The 16,592-nt window shown below is 37.0% G+C and overlaps 1 protein-coding gene across 1 annotated transcript in view; it reads left to right on the forward strand.

The window, feature by feature from the left end:
* The first annotated feature begins 755 nt into the window (after positions 1-755).
* The window catches only part of LOC149802652 (uncharacterized), a 23,136-nt gene continuing 7,299 nt past the window's right edge, over positions 756-16,592 (forward strand). Inside the window, exons 1-7 of the mRNA XM_089951296.1 lie at positions 756-860; positions 5,272-5,402; positions 5,893-6,007; positions 9,478-9,589; positions 11,884-12,051; positions 15,261-15,379; positions 15,882-15,990. Coding sequence (XP_089807422.1) covers positions 808-860; positions 5,272-5,402; positions 5,893-6,007; positions 9,478-9,589; positions 11,884-12,051; positions 15,261-15,379; positions 15,882-15,990 — 807 coding nt within the window. The 5' untranslated portion in view covers positions 756-807. The remainder of the gene's footprint in view (positions 861-5,271; positions 5,403-5,892; positions 6,008-9,477; positions 9,590-11,883; positions 12,052-15,260; positions 15,380-15,881; positions 15,991-16,592) is intronic.

The raw sequence follows: 16,592 nt of genomic DNA on the forward strand, positions 1-16,592 counted from the left end.
ATGCTACGCTTAAGAGTTTTTGGAGAACCATTAAAAGTTGGGAAGGCACGGGTAAATATGTTTTCTATACAACTCTAATGATGTACAGCAAGTAACGTAATTTACACAGCTTTGAAAAAAACTTAATTGGAGGGGAACAGTGATGAAATTCAAATTGATAGACGTATGACTTAGTAAAAATCCTACTTTATTTTATTTTAATTTTATTCACGGCAGAGGTTGATTGTGTTCTGATTGTTTGATTTTATCAGTTTCGAAGTGATAGCTCCAGAGTTAACTAGAATCCTCTTTTAACTTTCTCCACTCGGGTATGATAACATCAAATACTTAGTTCAGTGTTTGTAAAAAAAAACTACGCTTGAATTAAAACCAAAATCTTAAGATTTAGTGTGGGTAAACTCTGTTTTATGAAAATACTTAGCGTTAACAACATTCTTTGCTGTAATACGGAGATTGTTGAGTGTAAGGATTTGGCGCCTTTATTTTTCGAAAAGTTATGCCTGTTAGAATATGTATGGACGATAGATAATTTGTCTATTTTATGACAATAACATTTGTATTTGTAGAAATTCCTTGCTGAACAACCCTTCAGAGCAATGGATAGTCTCCAAGCATGATGTACCAAAAATTAGTGTCTGTGTGCTTATGCGAGTGAGTGAGCTTCGGCATCCTAAATATCAAATTCACACATGACGTCATTATTTTCTACGTCATTATAGCGTTGTCAGGGAAATATTTCAATGTCAGTCTAGCGTCATTTTCGTATTTTAACAAGCGTTGCTTCAGTTACAGATAAATTTCTACAAAATGTCAGATTTAAAGCTATTTAGCGGAATTGGGAATAGCTACAAAGTAATGTCGTAAGTACTATCGGACACCTTTTGCCTTATTTTGTTCAAATTTTCAGTTTGATTTCAAATACAGTATTATTTTTGAATTAACACGAATAAAATTTACAAGAATGTATCAAACGAGTTTCCAGACTCAACAAAGCCGTGAAAATGATTGCCTTTCTTGCCGTGTGTCCCTATCTGGCTGAACATACTAATTAACTTAATTCGTCCGTAATGAATATCTATTTATATGCGGTGAATGGTGCAGTAGTGGATAGTAAGGGAGGTAGGTTGTTCGTTTGCATGCTGGTCATTTTACTCATTATTCCCACTATGAAAACAAAGTCATATGGACAGCGTTCTTTTGCATACCAGGGACCAGCAACGTGGAATGAATTGCCCACTGAACATAGACACACAGTGATCACATTCAAGAGTGCTATAGAAAAACTCTTTTAATTCGACTGCAAGAACAAACTTAAAGACCTAATAATGTTTCCTACCTTAAATATTCTCAGCATGTTTTTTTAATGTTTTCTAATTTCATAGTGTTTGTGTTTGTAATCATATCATTATATATGTTTTTTTTTTTTTAAATGTTATAGGTGTTGTATAATGTTGTAAAGCGCTTAGAGCTTCTAAAGATTAGGCTCTATACAAAGTCCTCATTATTATTGTTATTATTATTATTATTTAGTTGACAAGTTTCTGGATGGTTATTTGATTAACTAGTCAGTTAGTTACTTACATAGTATTTTAGTGGATAGACCTGCTAATTAACAAGGATGACAGGTCAATATTTTTCTTCTAACATTATTTACATTTGCCGTATTAAAGAAGTTAATACATATCAGATAATTAAAATATTTCGTGGAATTTGCCTTTAACGTTTGGTACACAATCAAAACTTGAAAAGAAAACATCGTTATCGATACCTTTTGATAGCCACGACCACCCAATTATCTGATACATTGTGCTACACTATGTATATAAAACGAAAAGGGATAAGGAATGCAGCAGAATTGTTTTTGTTACACGAAACCGGACAAATCTGTCTTTCATTCATATAAAATTATTCCATAGCTTTTCCTTTGTTGAAATGCTTTGGCTCTTCTGTTTCTCCTGAAGTAAAGTTACATATAATAAAATATGCAGGGAAAATGTTATACCATTTAATATACCGCCTCAACTTCCACACATAATAATAATAATAATAATAATGATAGCAACAACAGCAACAAAAAGGACACGAACAACGATAAATAATCTATATATTTTATGACAAAATGTATTTGCTAAATGATCTTGCAGCACAATAATTGAAATGCAGTTGATCCTGCGAGTCATATAGGCAGGCATACAACCATCCCATCAGTCCATTCGAACTGCTAGTGAATGTGACCAGTCAGTTAGTCCTTGGATCCATGCATACAATGAGTTTAGTTAATAATTCAGCCAGCCAGTCGGTACATGCTTCTAGACTGAAATTCAGTTATTCGTTTCTTTTTGTCTGTTTGATAATATTTACAATCAATATTGACCTTTTCATCTTTATTGGTGGCTTGTCATCGCATGAAAGATGGCTGTAATAAAGTGTAAGATTATCAGGCACATCGTTGCCTGAAAATGGGTGTAATAAGGTGTAAGATTATCAGGCATATCGTTGCCTGAAAATGGTTGTAATAAGGTCTAAGATTATCAGGCCAATAGCTGCCTGAAAATGGTTGTAATAAGGTGTAAGATTATCAGGCCAATAGTTGCCTGAAAATGGTTGTAATAAGGTGTAAGATTATCAGGCATATCGTTGCCTGAAAATGGTTGTAATAAGGTGTACGATTATCAGGCATATCGTTGCCTGAAAATGGGTGTAATAAGGTGTAAGATTATCAGGCATATCGTTGCCTGAAAATGATTGTAATAAGGTGTAAGATTATCAGGCCAATAGTTGCCTGAAAATGATTGTAATAAGGTGTAAGATTATCAGGCACATCGTTGCATGAAAGATGGTTGTGATAAGGTGTAAGATTATCAGGCACATCGTTGCCTGAAAATGGTTGTAATAAGGTGTACGATTATCAGGCATATCGTTGCATGAAAGATGGCTGTAATAAAGTGTAAGATTATCAGGCATATCGTTGCCTGAAAATGGTTGTAATAAGGTCTAATATTATCAGGCCAATAGCTGCCTGAAAATGGTTGTAATAAGGTGTAAGATTATCAGGCCAATAGTTGCCTGAAAATGATTGTAATAAGGTGTAAGATTATCAGGCACATCGTTGCATGAAAGATGGTTGTGATAAGGTGTAAGATTATCAGGTACATCGTTGCCTGAAAATGGATGTAATAAGGTGTAAGATTATCAGGCATATCGTTGCCTGAAAATGGATGTAATAAGGTGTAAGATTATCAGGCATATCGTTGCCTGAAAATGGTTGTAATAAGGTGTATAATTATCAGGCATATCGTTGCCTGAAAATGATTGTAATAAGGTGTAAGATTATCGTGCCAATAGTTGCCTGAAAATGGTTGCAAAAAGTTGTAAGATTATCAAGCACATCATTGCATGAAAGATGGTTGTAATAAGGTGCAAGATTATCAAACACATCGTTGCCTGAAAATGGTTGTAATAAGGTGTAAGATTATCAGGCATATCGTTGCCTGAAAATGGTTGTAATAAGGTGTAAGATTATCAGGCACATCGTTGCCTGAAAATGGTTGTAATAAGGTGTATAATTATCAGGCATATCGTTGCCTGAAAATGATTGTAATAAGGTGTAAGATTATCAGGCCAATAGTTGCCTGAAAATGATTGTAATAAGGTGTAAGATTATCAGGCATATCGTTGCCTGAAAATGATTGTAATAAGGTGTAAGATTATCAGGCCAATCGTTGCCTGAAAATGGTTGCAAAAAGTTGTAAGATTATCAAGCACATCATTGCATGAAAGATGGTTGTAATAAGGTGCAAGATTATCAAACACATCGTTGCCTGAAAATGGTTGTAATAAGGTGTAAGATTATCAGGCATATCGTTGCCTGAAAATGGTTGTAATAAGGTGTAAGATTATCAGGCACATCGTTGCCTGAAAATGGTTGTAATAAGGTGTATAATTATCAGGCATATCGTTGCCTGAAAATGATTGTAATAAGGTGTAAGATTATCAGGCCAATAGTTGCCTGAAAATGATTGTAATAAGGTGTAAGATTATCAGGCACATCGTTGCATGAAAGATGGTTGTGATAAGGTGTAAGATTATCAGGCACATCGTTGCCTGAAAATGGTTGTAATAAGGTGTAAGATTATCAGGCATATCGTTGCCTGAAAATGGTTGTAATAAGGTGTATAATTATCAGGCATATCGTTGCCTGAAAATGATTGTAATAAGGTGTAAGATTATCAGGCCAATCGTTGCCTGAAAATGGTTGCAAAAAGTTGTAAGATTATCAAGCACATCATTGCATGAAAGATGGTTGTAATAAGGTGCAAGATTATCAGGCATATCGTTGCCTGAAAATGATTGTAATAAGGTGTAAGATTATCAGGCATATCGTTGCCTGAAAATGGTTGTAATAAGGTGTATAATTATCAGGCATATCGTTGCCTGAAAATGATTGTAATAAGGTGTAAGATTATCAGGCATATCGTTGCCTGAAAATGATTGTAATAAGGTGTAAGATTATCAGGCATATCGTTGCCTGAAAATGGTTGTAATAAGGTGTATAATTATCAGGCATATCGTTGCCTGAAAATGATTGTAATAAGGTGTAAGATTATCAGGCCAATCGTTGCCTGAAAATGGTTGCAAAAAGTTGTAAGATTATCAAGCACATCATTGCATGAAAGATGGTTGTAATAAGGTGCAAGATTATCAAACACATCGTTGCATGAAAATGGTTAATAAGGTGCAAGATTATCAAACACATCGTTGCATGAAAATGGTTAATAAGGTGCAAGATTATCAAACACATCGTTGCATGAAAGATGTTTGTGAAAAGGTGTAAGATTATCAATCACATCGTTGCCTGAAAATGGTTGTAATAAGGTGTAAGATTATCAGGCATATCGTTGCATGAAAGATGGTTGTAATAAGGTGTACGATTATCAGGCACATCGTTGTATGAAAGATGGTTGTGATAAGGTGCAAGATTATCAGCACATCGTTGCCTGAAAATGGGTGTAATAAGGTGTACGATTATCAGGCATATCGTTGCATGAAAGATGGGTGTAATAAGGTGTACGATTATCAGGCATATCGTTACCTGAAAATGGGTGTAATAAGGTGTAAGATTATCAGGCACATCGTTACCTGAAAATGGTTGTAATAAGGTGTAAGATTATCAGGCACATCGTTGCATGAAAGATGGTTGTAATAAAGTCTAAAATTATTAGCTATTAAGATTATCACAATTTTGATGATTTATGCGTCTATTTTCTTCAGGGATGGCCAGTTCTGGTTTTCTGAGATGCAATTTCGATCCCAGATAGAAAGAGAATTTGCAGATAAGGCTGAGAGATGGCTCAAAAACGTGTCTGAGAAACTTTATATCATGGGACAACAGAATGTTGATGGTAATTTTCTTATCTGTCTACATGGTTGCTTCTCTTCTATAATAGCAGTTAATAATTTGCATATTCATTCACTAAAAGTGGTGGGATGCATCACCCTGCTTTAGAAAGATCAGTGTTATACCTCATTTTGAATTTCATGCACATCTCCAAGATGTCCTTTGTATTGTTTTGCACCTAGTGAAGACTTGAAACATTTATAAACTTTCACATTATTGTCCACGAAATTCTTCCTAGCATTTATGTACTGAAAAACAAAGTAGTTCATCTTCACAGTAATACATGTATTTATTTATCCATCCATCAAAATTATTCCATTTAATTAACTTTGTATCTAAAATATAAATTCAGCAAATTATGAGATCTATAAACCAATCTATTATTCCAAAGATCATTCTCATTGTCACTACAAATTCATGCCACAAAACGAAATGGGTGAATTAATTACAATTAAAGATATCTCTTCAAAAGCCTCTTTATGATTGATATATAGGAATAATTCAGATAGAATCAGCTTTGCAAATGGAAGTGGCAAAGATGGAAGAACATGCTCGTGGTGCTATTGTGTACTCCAGGTCATACGAAGAGGCTGCCAATCTGCTTCTCAGGTGAGTGAAATTGTTTAAATATACTAAGATGACTGCATGATTAGTGAAGTTCGCCTACGTAGATGAAGTCTTTCTTCCAAGAAACATAAGTGAGAATGAATCATATTCTATGCACGTGATAAAGTCACAATGCATAGCTTTTTCTAAATGTTAACTAAAGTACCATCTGAAACAATTAGTATCAATATAATATTGGTTTTTATCACTTCTAATCTATCATGTATCCGTTGAACGTACGGGTATGTTATACTAGTCGTGACAGTAGTGCTAGCTTTATCATAATTCTCTACCTAAATTTTTACTCTCTTTGTCTTCTTTCTATGTTCTCATCAGTGTCGTGCCTTATTCTCACAGATTGCTTGTCAGAGTATGGAATACAATTCTTTGCTACCTCTGTGTTGATAGTAGGTTTTCATACGAGTATAAACGATTCTTTGTAGTTCTGTAAATTGATGTTGTATCCAACGATACTATCCAATTTCATTGTTACTATCCAATTTCATTGTTGTTTTCTCTCTCTAATCTGATTGTTTCCTGCACTTTAATATCATTTGATCTCATTGATTTTACATAATTTTTTCGTCTATATATTTTGTAGTTTATTTTCCATTTCTTCGGTCAGTTTTCAACTATTGCTTTGCAAACTGTTACAATTGATTATGTCATTTAATTCATTCATTTAATTACTAGTTGATGCCTAACAAAGGGATTAAAAAATATTTCAACCTACACAAAGATTGAGGTCTGCTAATCTTCTTTTCATAAGCGAGGTGCAAAAACTCTCCCGGCATTAACTGAATTTGGACATTATTGTGGTAGTTCTTCTTTGTAGCAGAAGATTTTACAGATGGGCTAAAACAGCACATGGTGAAAGGTTTGTGCAGGAAAAGTTGCATAGTTAACGGTGTAGGTATCATGACTGTTATGCCTTCATTGAATGAAATTTAAAAGATATTTAAATATTTCCATAACTGAACCAACATTTATGCGATTTTCATTGCCATCTTTGAATTTTAGAAATTCATAGGCAAGATTGTAGCCTTTCACGAGTATTTTGCATTTCTCAGCTTTTCATACTTTCCCCCCATCTTTTTACATTTCTTCTGACTGGTTCACCAATTTTTAAAGAAGGTATTCGAAGGGTATTAGTTGTCATATATCCACAAAGATTTATCCATGCTCTTGGTCTATTTTTTTCCGCGTTTGCTACAACCAGAGGTATGTTAGTTGATTTCGGACTAGTTGTATTCTGTCCCTTAATTAGCTCTGATGAAAGGATAACCTATATTCTGGCTCTATTGTGAATAAATTACTTATACCTTCTACTCTTTAAGATTCTGTTAAACCATTTTAAAATGCCTTTTTGTCTGAGTAAGTTGAAGATTAGTCTATCTTTTCTTTTTTTTAAAAACCATAAATTTTCCTTGATCAAACTTCTTTCCCCATCATATTGTATCTTTCAGGTTTTCGCTGTTTAAAGATTACTATATAAGCAACATGTAGGTCATGTTCTCTTTCTTTTCAATTTTTCATCCCATACATTTTTCTTTAAAAGAGACATGTCGTTGTTAAAATGTATTTATATCCATTGTCATATTTTTCATGTACGTGCATGTGAACACTGTCCGCATGCCACTGGTAATCAACGTGAATAACATAAACACTTTGGTATCAAAATTGTCTCGCTTGCTTGAGTATTTAGTCTGTAGACTGTTCAGTCAACTGTACTTTTACTTCATTTGCTTGTTGTTTTCCCCGCTGAATGTGATCCCCCAACTCATTAGCATTTTTGAAAGCTGCTTGACATAAATTTAGGATCGTAGTATAGATGTCTTAAATAATGTCCTTTGTCGGTCCTATTCGATGGAGCTATGAACTGTTGGGACATCGTTTAAAACCAAATAAAAAGAGACAATACGTTACCCCTGATAAATTGTTGAACGTAAAAAGGACATCGATTGACAACAGAAAATTTTAATTTATCAATTTGCAAAAGTTTTTTCAATCCTTTCAAACGTACGAACTGTTTCAGATTTATGTCCACTTTTGCCATTCATTACTTGATTTTAAAATAGCTTACATTATATACATAGTCACTTTGTTCTAAATAAATTAGGATGTCTTTATTTCCAATTCTTGTAGGTTTACATATAATTTACGAGATAGTCAATTTGTATTGTGAATATAGTCAAATTTAAATCCGTGTGCTGAACCATATCACAGACGTAATATATTCCTTATTCATACCTTACCGTACTCACTGTCTCTCTATCAGGGGTTATCTCAAGGTCATCTTCATTATATTTAATATCTAAATTAAGATTTTTGCTAAAGCTTTGTAGTATATACTTTATCAAATAAAATATCAGCATTTTTATTAACAGCTAGCTTTGACCATGCTTTTATCCAATCCAAACTTGTAAATAAAAATTCGTATCTATGGATACCAAAATTGCTGTCTTCATGTTAAATTCATCTCACTGAAAACTTGAGTTCAATACAATATAGATTTCTGCCATTATTTATGCTTGTATAAAAAAAATTTAAATTAGTGTTCGGTATGTTAATGTCGTGGACATCAGCGATGTATTACATGATCTAGTGACGGGGGTGGGGGGGGCTATTTATATTTTATTTTTAGTCCAGAAATTTTCTCGTTTAAGAGAATACGGAATTTAAATCTGCAAAAATGAATTATTTTATACTGGTTAAATTATCCCATTTCGGACATATTTATACCAATATGGCTTTGGTGATCTAAATATTACTCGGCTAAATGTTCGATTGTTTTGACTGCAGATCTAATATCTTAAGTGACCTGAAGGCTAACTTTCAAGCCTTCTTTCTACTACAGATGGTCGACCAGGTCACAGTCTGAAATAAAGAAAAGACTTAAGCGATTAAAAGTAACTTTCCAAAATTAAACTCCTGTGTGAATGGTTGATACAAAGTCTTGGGCTCACGTTTCAGCTCAAAGCTTGTATGATTTGCGATTCTTATCTTAGCTCTGTTTTCATTAAATTCTACGACTGAGAGCGCACGAGACCACCTCAGCCCCTCACACCATCCGTATTCAAAAGGAACCAGAGAACAAATAACCTTTAGAGAAATACGGGTAAACAATAATCATTGTGCGATACTGCAGAGGTGGACTAAATTCTTCGATTAAGAGAACCGATTCTATTAAGGATAAGCCTTTGTAAATAAAATGAGGAAGGTTATTTTTTCTCCATTAATGTATGTTGCCATGATGATGATGATGATGATAATTATGATGATAATGATGATGATGACGATGATGATGATAAATAGTGGGGTTTGATTACGGTATTTAATAATATTTCAAGTGGATAAAGAAATTTTAACATTTAATTAAGGATTGTCGTGTGTTATAACATGATATAAGTTCATTTCTTCTGTATTTGTTTTGTCGTGATACTAATATAATTTTATATCTGCTTAATTTACAGTGAGAGCGAGACTGCTGATGAAAAAGATATCTTAAGCAAATACGAAACTTCCTTCAAAGAGATGTTGAAACCATACAAACGTTTGCTAGACAGAGTTGAAGAAGGACGAAAGGTACAGAAATTTAGTCGGCAGACATCTGAAACAGCTATTTTCATTGAGCAAAAGACTCGTGCTTAAATTTAAAACTCCATTTGCAATAGACGTTTATCACATAGTATGTGGACTTCACATATAGTGTATTTGCAATAGATGTTTATCACATAGTATGTGGACTTTACATATAGTGTATGTAGTTTAATATTTTTGATATTACAGTACGTTAAGGGGCTTTGAGTGGCCGAGTGGTCTAAAGTTCTCACCGTTACGCACCACTGCTATCTCATCTGTCTGCGTGGGTTTGAGTCTCGGGTTCGGCCAATGTGGGTATGTATGAAAGTTTGCCAGTAGCTTCTCGTGGGTCGGTGGTTCTTTTCGGAGTTTTCCCGGGTTCTTCCTCCACCATTTATACTGGCCGCCATGTATAGCCGATCTTGTGCTGAAAATGCTGTGAAACCTTACAACAACAACAACAACAGTACGCTAACATATCACTTTATGTGACTGTGTGTAGGCCAAATAAGCCCATGAAGTTCTTGCGAAGTATTCACTTTACTGATGGGCTGAGATCGTGGGAAAATTTTCGTGACCGCACCTTATGGAATTTGTTTATTTTTACTAATATTGTCCTTTTTGGAATCCACTGCCCAACGGGAATTGAAAAAGGTCACGTCTTTACGAATTTACCCCAACACGGTCTCGTTGCGCCATGTATTGCATATCGTAAGCTGAAAATGACGTTAAACCCCAAACAAGAACAAGAAATAATACTTTGGATATTGGTCAATTGATAGCGGACGTGGTGAGTGGGCATTAACATGAAATCCACATTTCTACAAGAGTGATTTAAATGTTAACTTCTAAAAGTAAATAAACTCAACCATGTTCATTGAAGAATGTGTACATTAACCTGTCTCCAAATTGACAGAACATTAGGTCTATCAAACCAAAGCCTTTTTTTGCGGTAAAATAGCTAAAACTATCAAATGTTTCTTATGTGGATCAATTTTCGACTGTCTCCTGTTCCAAGTCAACTAATACAAATATCCAGCCAGAAATATCTTATAGTAAATATGGAATTTCTTCATTCAGTAATCATCCTTTCACATGAATATCCATCAACTTTCAGTAGTGAAACTGACATACCTTAGGTGTCAACATAGTTAAAGTGATCTCGTCTAACCTAAATGAACAAAACTACGTCATATCACACGGAACTTCCTTATTCATTCTGTGTTGAAAGATAAGGTTGTCTGTTTTATTTACTCGGAAGAACAGTTGCTTTTGGAATTATAATTTGTAAAAGAAAATATGCTTTTAAACGTAATTGGTTAGAAACTGCAAAAAAATCGACATGCGTTTGGAACTATTTTTACGTGCAACAAACGAAAGGTGCATCAGCTGGATCAGAATGAACGAAATCATTTCTTCTTCTTTCTAGCTATTTCTTTTAAAATAAAACTATGTGATAACAGGATCTCAAATGGTAATGATTCAATACTAAATCTATGAAACTCGTTGAATAATGTCGTAATGTTGCGACCCAACGCTGGACATTGTCAAACTCGTTTCAGAAATTCAATATTAAATCATTACCCATTTGAGATCCTGTTTGCAAAATGTGTCATTTTACAATTTTAGAACTTTGCTTTTATAAACCAGTAGGACTCATATTGGTCGAGATGTTAGTTTTCTGTGTCACATCTGTGCGATATTAAACATTCTAAATGCATGCTCTAAAGGTTGTGTAAAACAGAAGCCCCCCCCCCATGTAGTTATTAAAAACAGATCACATCTTGTGATATTAAATAATGTAATAATGCTTGTTGAAGTCACCCATTCTTAACAGCTCAGAATTGAATTTTTAAATGGAGGACTTTGATAGAGCAGAGGAGACTACGGACAATACGATCTAGAACCGGGGATCGAACCCAGGACTATTTAGTTATATAGTGACCAGTAACATAAATTCATAGGTGTAACGCTAACATTGTAGTTTTCGCGATCGATGAAACACAAAGAGATCTAATTATACAAAAATCCATTTATATCCATACATTAAATATGCAAAATGGAACCTTGAGGTTTCTTTTGAGTATTCTGAGATAACATAATTTGCATGCTATTTAAAAAATATACTTTAAGTTGCATAGGCAATGATGCTCCCTGACTTCTAACAGACAACTTCATAATATACTTCTATTTTCTTTCTTTTGCCTTTATATGCCATTATTATCCATATGTGCAGATATCAAGGATTAATTTTCTGGATACCGATTATATGATGGTAATTTTGTTCCCCTTTCAAGGCCTACAAAAGATCAATGGTCAGATTAGAAAAACTGGTAATGGAAGAGGACGATTTTTGGTTTAAGACTATTAAAATACAGAGAGCGAGGAAGACGGCGAAGAGTAACTCTGATAAATACATCCAACTTTTACAGGAGAATACAAATCAAGCGACTAACATAGACTCGGTAAACAATCTTTTTTATCAATCGTTGCACGTGCAAACTTTTACAAATAAAGAGATCACATTTACATCAACCTTTATTTTTGTCGACATTATTTATTATGATAATTTGTTGCTAGATAATATTAATAATTGATATTACTATAACAAATGCCACATAAATGTTAGTTCATTACACACTCAGTGTCCGTACCTTTGAGAATTTAAATCTTGGTGTGAGATGTGATATTGCGCTTGAAGAAACTGAAGAGCCAGCGAGAAACAATTGAACTTCGATGGTCCACCACTTGCCATTGAACATGCTGGACTGGCGATCGAACCCGATGATACAGGGTCGGAAAAATAGGTCGTTACGGCAATGCAATTTAGGGCCCCATTTGTCATCTTCAAGGAAAATGTAACTCGCTGTTTTAATAATAATAATCACTTCTTTAGCTGTCCAAGAAATTCACTGTTTTTAATAATAATAATAATAATAATAATAATAATAATCTTGGCATCCGTCCGTCTACGGGAGACGATGGCGTAGCTCCAAAGTAAGCTTTTGTTTATCCTTCTTTCTAGCTCTCTTTTCAGCTTGTTTTATTTTTCTCTCTTCCTCTGCGTTTTGAACTCCCTGCCTGAGAGCTAGACACCAGCTGGAACGGTTGTTTGCACAGCTCTCCCAGTCGTTGACATTGACGTTTGCCGTCTTCATATCCTTCTTGCAAACATCTTTGTAGTGCAGATGTGGTCGTGCACCTTCTGCTAACTCCCCATATAACAGGTCCTTGGGAATGCGCCCTGGATACATTCTCTTGACATGGCCAAGCTAGCGAAGGCGCCTCTAGCTGAGAATGGAGAACATGCTGTTCATGTTGGCCCGTTCTAGAACCTCTGTGTTAGATACTTTGTCCTGCCACTGGATGTGCAGAATGCGCCGCAGACATCTCAGCTGGAAGCTGTTGAGTTTCCTCTCGTGTCTTGCATAGGTGGTCCATGTTTCGCTGCTGTAGAGAAGTGAGCTGAGCACGCATACTTGGTAGACACGCAGTTTGGTCTTCTCGGTGAGGTTGGGGTTGTTCCAGACTCTCTGGTTAAGTCTGGCCATCACTGCTACTGCCTTGGCAATCCTGCCGTTCACCTCAGAATCAATGGAGAGTGAGCTGGAGATGTTAGACCCGAGGTATGTGAAGTTCTCGACAACTTCCAAGTTGTACCCATCGATGGTGACAGAGGGAGGGGAGTCTGCGTCCTGCGACATGACGTTCGTTTTCTTCAAACTGATGGTCAGTCCAAATTCCTTACAAGCCTGGGAGAGGAGGCATACCAGCTGCTGAAGTCCATCTTCCGTGTGTGATGTCAAGGCTGCATCGTCGGCGAAGAGCAATTCACGGATGAGTACCTCTGTGACTTTAGTCTTAGCACGGAGACGGGCGATGTTGAACAGCTTGCCGTCAGCCCTGGTATGGATGTACACTCCCTCGCTGCAGTCCTTGAATGCGTACTGGAGAAGCATGGAGAAGAAGATGGCAAAGAGCATCGGTGCAAGGACACAGCCTTGTTTGACTCCGCTGATGACTAGGAATGCTTCAGATATTGCGCCATTGAAGCACACTGTGCTGTGCATGTTCTCGTCGAACGACACGATGACAGCAAGCAGACGTAGGGAGCAGCCAATCTTCTGCAGGAGTCTGAAGAGTCCACTCCGACTAACCAGGTCAAACGCCTTCGTCAGGTCTGTGAAAGGCAATGTAGAGGGGCATCTGCTGTTCGCGAAACTTCTCCTGCAGCTGACATAGTGAGAAGATCATGTCTACAGTTGACCTGCCGGCTCGAAATCCACACTGGGACTCTGGGTAGACGCGGTAGGCTAGGATCTGCAAGCGCCCCAAGGCAACACGGGCGAAAGCCTGTCCGACGATGCTGAGGAGGGAGATGCCACGGTAGTTGTTGCAGTCGCTACGGTCTCCTTTGTTTTTGTACAAAGTTACGATGTTTGCGTCACGCATGTCCTGTGGGATGTATCCCTGTTCCCAGCAAAGGCAGAGGAGTATGTGTAGGGGCTGGAACAGTGCTGGTTTTCCGCTCTTGAGGACTTCAGGCGGAATGCCATCGCTTCCAGGAGCCTTCACCACAGGCAAGGCAATCGATGGCTTTTCCGAGCTCTTCCAGGGTGGGCTGTGTGTCTAGCTCCTCCATAACAGGCAGGTCTGGAATGGCGTCCAGGGCAGTTCCGGTGACATTGTTTTGGGTTGCATATAACTCGAGATAGTGCTCAATCCATCGCTGCAGTTGTGACTTGAGGGGGGCGGTCTCGTAGCTGGGGGGGGGGGGGCTGTCGTCTTTTTGATACCCTCGTACATTCCTCTTGCATCCCCGGTGTCGGCAGCTGTCTGTATACTGTTGCAAAGGTTCAGCCAGTAGGTGTTGGCACAGCGGCGGGCGGTCTTCTGGGCGTTGATCCTTGCGATCCTGAGGGCTTGTAGTGTTCTGGGGCTAGGTGCAGCCTTGTATGCCAGGAGGGCTTTCCTCTTTGCCTCAGTCAAGGGCTCCATCTCCTCCCAGTTTGCCTCATACCAGTCAACATTCTTTCGCTCCCTCTTCCCGTAAGCTGTGATGGCTGAATTGTACACAGTCTCGGATATGGGACCACTTGGAGTCAATGGTGTCATCACGTGTCACTTTGGTGAGGGCTTCCCTCAGTTTACTGATGAACTGCTTCTTGGCGTGGTGCAGCTTCTTGGGTAATATTCGCACCATGCTGGCCACGAGGGAATGGTCCGTGTCGCAATCGGCACTGTGGTAGCTCCGGGTGAGGAGGACACTGGTCAGTTCTGCACGCCTGGTAATGACGAGGTCTAGCTAGTGCCAGTGGCGTGAACGTGGTTGTCTCCACGACACCTGGTGGATCTCCTTGCATTTGAAGAAAGTGTTGATCACACATAGGCTGTGGGAGGAGCACATCTGCAGCAGTCGCTGACCATTCTCGTTGATCTTGCCCCTTCTGTAAAAGCCGAGACAGGTGGACCAGGCCTCATGGTCAGCTCCCACTCTAGCATTGAAGTCTCCTATAATAATAATAATAATGATAATAATAATAATAATAATAATAATAATAATAATAATAATAATCTATTCTTTAGCTGTTTTTAATAATAATAATAATAATAATAATAATAATAATAATAATATTAATAATAATAATAATAATAATAATAATCTATCCTTTAGCTGTCCAAGGAATATGAAAGAGTAGCCATGGAGATTGCTGACAAAAGAGTCAAATCCTTCGTGAGCTGTTGGTCTAGCTGCATGTCCCGTATTGCAGAAAACTTTACTGGCGAAACAAGGTATTCAATGTTTGTCAATTTATAGGTTCTTCCATTCACAAATTACATGTATATTAATCAAGCCATTCATTCATCCTTAAACCACCATCAAGAAGACTTAAAAGAGCATTATTGCTTCACCTTTCTTTCTTTCTTTCTGTCTCTCTCTCTCTCTCTCTGTCTCTCTCTCTCTTTCTCTCAGACACACACACACAGACACACACTCCGAATAGTTAGAAATTGGACCAATATTCCTTTTTCAGACAGTCCTTTCGTTATCCGCTGTAAGCATAAAAATTCATGTTATACAAGAAACACAGAAAAACACATTAAAGAAGCCCTTAGATATGAGAACACACACACACACACACACACACACACACGCATTAATATCGGCAGCAGTGTTTTCATTAGTACATCCTTACATCATTGCTCTCGATTACTGATTACTGTTTCCTATTTTCCAAACCATTTTTGATGCAGCTAATACCAACAGCTTGTGTTATTTTCATGTCTTTTCCAGGAACATATTCCAACAGGGAGAAAAACTGCTCAACAAAGTTGATTCTGAAATGTTAATCAAACAGCTATCTGAACTCAACAAACAGAGTTTCTGTATACCAACATATCAGGTAAACGCCATTTCGAAAACTCCCGTCTTCGCAAGGAAACGGTTCTTATGATCCTTAGACCCTCTCATGCAAATCCTTAGACCCCCTTTCATGCAAATCCTTAGACCCTCTCATGTAAATCCTTAGACCCTCTCATGCAAATCCTTAGACCCCCTCTAATGCAAATCCTTAGACCCTCTCATGCAAATCCTTAGACCCTCTCATGCAAATCCTTAGACCCCCTCTCATGTAAATCCTTAGACCCTCTCATGCAAATCCTTAGACCCTCTAATGCAAATCCTTAGACCCTCTCATGCAAATCCTTAGACCCTCTCATGCAAATCCTTAGACCCCCTCTCATGTAAATCCTTAGACCCTCTCATGCAAATCCTTAGACCCTCTCATGCAAATCCTTAGACCCTCTCATGCAAATCCTTAGAACCTCTCATGCAAATCCTTAGACCCTCTCATGCAAATCCTTAGACCCTCTCATGTAAAGAAGTGTTAGGCTTTTTAGGAACGTTTGTTATCGATGTTGAGGTCAAGATCATTAATATTAGAAATTCTTTCAAACATAATCTTTGTATATTATAGAAATAAAAGAACACTTAAAATATGTATAC

Source organism: Sinohyriopsis cumingii, chromosome 3 (genome assembly GCF_028554795.1).
Source record: "Sinohyriopsis cumingii isolate HCF-2022 chromosome 3, ASM2855479v2, whole genome shotgun sequence".
NCBI lineage: Eukaryota > Metazoa > Mollusca > Bivalvia > Unionida > Unionidae > Sinohyriopsis > Sinohyriopsis cumingii.